The sequence below is a fragment of the Manihot esculenta genome, chromosome 7 (genome assembly GCF_001659605.2).
Source record: "Manihot esculenta cultivar AM560-2 chromosome 7, M.esculenta_v8, whole genome shotgun sequence".
Taxonomy (NCBI): Eukaryota; Viridiplantae; Streptophyta; class Magnoliopsida; order Malpighiales; family Euphorbiaceae; genus Manihot; species Manihot esculenta.
In genome coordinates, this window is record NC_035167.2 from 32732094 (window position 1) to 32736066 (window position 3973).

The 3973-nt window shown below is 30.2% G+C and overlaps 1 protein-coding gene across 3 annotated transcripts; it reads right to left on the reverse strand.

Moving 5' to 3' along the window:
- Positions 1 to 1161: 1161 nt before the first annotated feature.
- On the reverse strand, positions 1162 to 3459 carry LOC110619803 (cyclin-T1-1). 3 transcript variants are annotated; one of them, XM_043958582.1, is made up of 7 exons: positions 3327 to 3459; positions 2482 to 2546; positions 2287 to 2377; positions 1908 to 2140; positions 1666 to 1805; positions 1527 to 1594; positions 1162 to 1450 (listed from the first exon to the last, which is right to left on the reverse strand). In XM_043958582.1, exons 1-7 carry the CDS (start codon positions 3333 to 3335, stop codon positions 1331 to 1333), a joined length of 726 nt encoding a protein of 241 aa, XP_043814517.1. In that variant the 5' UTR covers positions 3336 to 3459; the 3' UTR covers positions 1162 to 1330. The 3 variants fall into 3 exon arrangements, with proteins under 3 accessions (XP_043814517.1, XP_021619049.1, XP_043814518.1); XM_021763357.2 differs by having other exon boundaries at positions 1908 to 2200; XM_043958583.1 differs by lacking the exon at positions 2482 to 2546 and having other exon boundaries at positions 1908 to 2200; positions 3327 to 3396.
- Positions 3460 to 3973: the final 514 nt, after the last annotated feature.

Here is a 3973-nt window from a genome sequence, read left to right on the forward strand (position 1 = left end):
TTTTTTTTCAAATGCCAAATCCAACCCCAGAGAGGCCAAGCACACTGATCCAAAACAATCCAACTTGAGTTCCACCATGGCCACCGGAAGAGAGCTCAAAGTAGTGCTAATCTTAAGGAAAAAGAACTAAAACAGAGGTGTTAAAGAACCAAAATGTTTCCGCTCTCAAAGATGCTTGTGTTTTCTCGTCTATGGCGTATATCTCGATGCACCAAGAATTTTGATAAATTATGACAATTAAAATCATCATTGAATATTTTAATTTCATCGCTTTTTCTAATTAACTATTTTTATTATAACAATTGTCATTCTAATAGCATAATAAAATATATTATATAATAAATATTATTATCCTCATCAAAAAAATCTCTTTTATATTAAAAAATTTAATTATTAAAAAATTTTATATTTTGTGACATATAAATAGTCATAATTTATATTTAATTTTTATCATTTAAATATTTATTTTGTCACTAAATTATTACGATTTGTCACTTTGTTATTAAATAAATAATTATTTTATAACGAAAAAAAAAGTTATCATAATAATTTATATATATTTAATGATTCACTTTGTCACTAAATATTATTTATTTATTAACAATAATAAAAAAAATAATTTTAGTGACAATAAAAGTATTATAATATTAATTTAAAATTCGTCATTTAAACTTTCATTATGTCACTACAACCTTTACTCGTAATAATGTATTATTCACCACAAAAATTTATTACATCATGAAAAAAAAATCAAGAATATAATAAAATTAAAGCATTATAAAGTTTACGACCAGTATTAACCATTGTAGTAGGATGTCCTTCTCTGTCTTTAATCTCTTGTGAAATGCCCTGATACTTCTCTTTCATAAGAAAAAAAAGTAATCAAACAAGGCAATCACAAAAACATTTCCAACTGGTAGAAGAAAAGAGAGAAATGTTCTTTGAATTGGAATTTCTCTTTAATATGAGAAGATTTTATCGAGGAAGATGGGGAAAAAACTACAGAAGGGATGGCAATAAAAATCAGAAGCGAAGGAGAACTCTAATGGACTGAATGTCAACATGACGTGTAAGAAATTAGTAATATCAACAACGAAGATATGGACTAATGTCAAACCGAACTTGATACTCTCAAAATTTATGTGCTGATGGAACACGAGATAATGGAAGTAAATGTCTCCATAATATGTAAAAGAAAAGAAAAAAAAGCTACCAGTATCCATAGCGAAATTCGGATATGGACTAGTCAAAAGCTAATATCACCCAAAATTTATGTGCTGAAAAGAAAAGGAAGGACAAAGGAAACACAAGATAGAATTCTAGGACACTGTCAATTTGTGGTTCTATGTGATTCGGCCAATGCTCGAGTTAGCCTCTGAATTTCTTGGTTTGCATCTGCCAACTTCTGGGACAGTCCTTCCACTGTTGTATGAAGAGTCCTTAAAATGTACTGCTTGCCCAATAAAAAATATATAATTAGACTGGCATTGACATTTAGCACAATTTGTTATAATAAATCATCTTACTTTGAATGATGACATTAATGAACTTTGTTGCTTGATCCGTTGGCTTTCACAAAAGAACTCACCAACCACTACACAAGAAAGTTAGTTAAGGACCATGAATATGTGAAAACAAAAGAGAATACGGGAGAGAACGTACTACCTTCTAGGTGATCCGGAGTCAATCCATATTGTTCCCACCAATCATCTCTGAAGGGGTAACCAAACAACTTCTTCGCAGCATAAAGGGCCCCAGCGACCAAGTAGTGAGGAGGAAACACCAGAAATGCCGTGGTGAGAAGCCTTCAAACAAATACTTTAAGGTTTAGCATAAAAGCGAAAACAGAACTAAATACTAGGTAACGCTTCTCAAAGAAAAATTAATTAGCATACAACAAAATATACCCATCATTTAAAAGTTGATAGCAAAAATGGCGAATATGAGGTTGCATGAGGACGATATGGTCAAAAAAGAGTTCATGGGGAAGATCAACTTCCATTTCATCGGGCTCCAAGGTCAAAAGGATCAGAGTTTGAACCCACAACATACTTTCTTTCCATTCATCTGGAATTACCATTCCTTCTATGCTTTCACCAGAATAAATTAGAAGAAACGAATAGTTGCAAATTTCATCGATCTGCGAGTCATCAGAATCATAATTTCTTTTCACTATCATCATGCAGGCAGCAGATATTATCTGCAAATAATAAAGGGTGGAAACTGAGAGGCGGAAAAAAAAATTGGTAGCACAAAAAGAATAAAAAAATAATGGAAGAATCTTACCCAATTATTAACATAGGGTTGTCGACGTAAGAAAAATCTTTGACACATCACAGTGGCAGCAGCAGCACAACGGTAGCGATCATAACGATAACTGTTTATAAATTATTGAAAGAAAAATAAAAAAGGATGCTTACTAAAGAAGAACAATTTAAAAAAAACACACATGAAAAATATGAAAGAAAAGTAAGAATTTACAAATTCAGCAGCCTGGATAAATTGTCTATGAACCAAAATGAGTCCACCCAGATTGCTTGCGTGTTCTGTAGCTCAAATATTATTATTTAGTTAATATATAAAAAAAACTGAAGCAACTATAAGAAATAGCCCACACAACTAAGTGTAGAAAAGCAGCAAAAAAAAAAAGACATTCTTGAAATCTAAAGTTAATGAACTTAAACAGTTACTCATTTATACAAGCAAATTTCAAGAATCAGCGCAGCCCTCCTAGGGCTCTGGGATTCTTTCTATCGTTTAATGAATTATACTAATTTGATGGGAGAAAAAGTTATACTAAAATTGCAATTCACAATAAGAAAGCTCGCATGACATAAGCCTCTCATCTTAAAACATAAAATATATTAATTAATAAATATTCGGAATTAGGAGAAGCAGTAGTAATGTCTGAGAGTTAACAAGATCCCCAACAGAAAAAATACTGGAATTAATAATTATAGAATTCCGAAATTGAAACTTCTGCATCGAATTTATTTGGAAACTACTGTAACTCCTAACAATATTATCTTACTCCAAACAATAAAGAAAACAATTCCGTTTAGGAATTGATCCAGATAAAAGAATCAAACAGATCTCGCTAAAGACAATTCCGTTTAGGAATTAAAATTCACCAGACACAAAGCAACTATATGCAAATGATAGAAAACTTCATAGTTAGTGCACAAGAATCGATCAAAATTAAACCAATCCCGATAGAAGAAACGAAGAAATCTTTCAGAATGTGAATCGTCTCTCGATGATAACATTTCCTTTCAGGAATTCAATTCACCAAACACCATAGTAAACAAAGATTGGACAGGACTAACCTCTGCCATTGAAACTTCTTGGGAGCAAAAGAGCGAAGATGATCTTTTCAATTCCAATTTCGAAAGAGAAATGATAACTGTCTCTCTGGAACAGTTATATATTTCCTGATGTTTGAAAAGAAAAAAAAAGAAAAAGAAAATTAAATAGAAAGAGCGGGAAAATTCGCCTTGGTTGTTTCGGATGTTTAATAACTCCTTATTCTTGAGCACGTGACTAACAGTATCCACGTGTCAAAATTTAAGCTCCACAATTTTCTTTTAATTTAAATAAACAACACTAAAAGCTAAATTACCTCTTATTTTCAAATTAAGTGTAACCGTTAAATTTAAATTTATTACAACCCGGATTAAACTACTGCTCTGTATGATTAAGTAAATTCAAATTAAGTGTAACCGTTAAATTTAAATTTATATTTATATAATTTAACTTTAAAATAGATCGATAAAAATTTAATAAGTGCCACGGTTAAATTTATATTTTTTTATAATTAAAAAATTTATTATATTTTTTATTTTAATAATAAATATAATATTAAAAATATATTTATAAAAATTGATGTTTGGACAATATAAAAAGTTTTATTATTTTACAATACTTTTTGATGATCTGAGATCCAATGGAATAGGGTTTTACAAGGGTTTTGTAT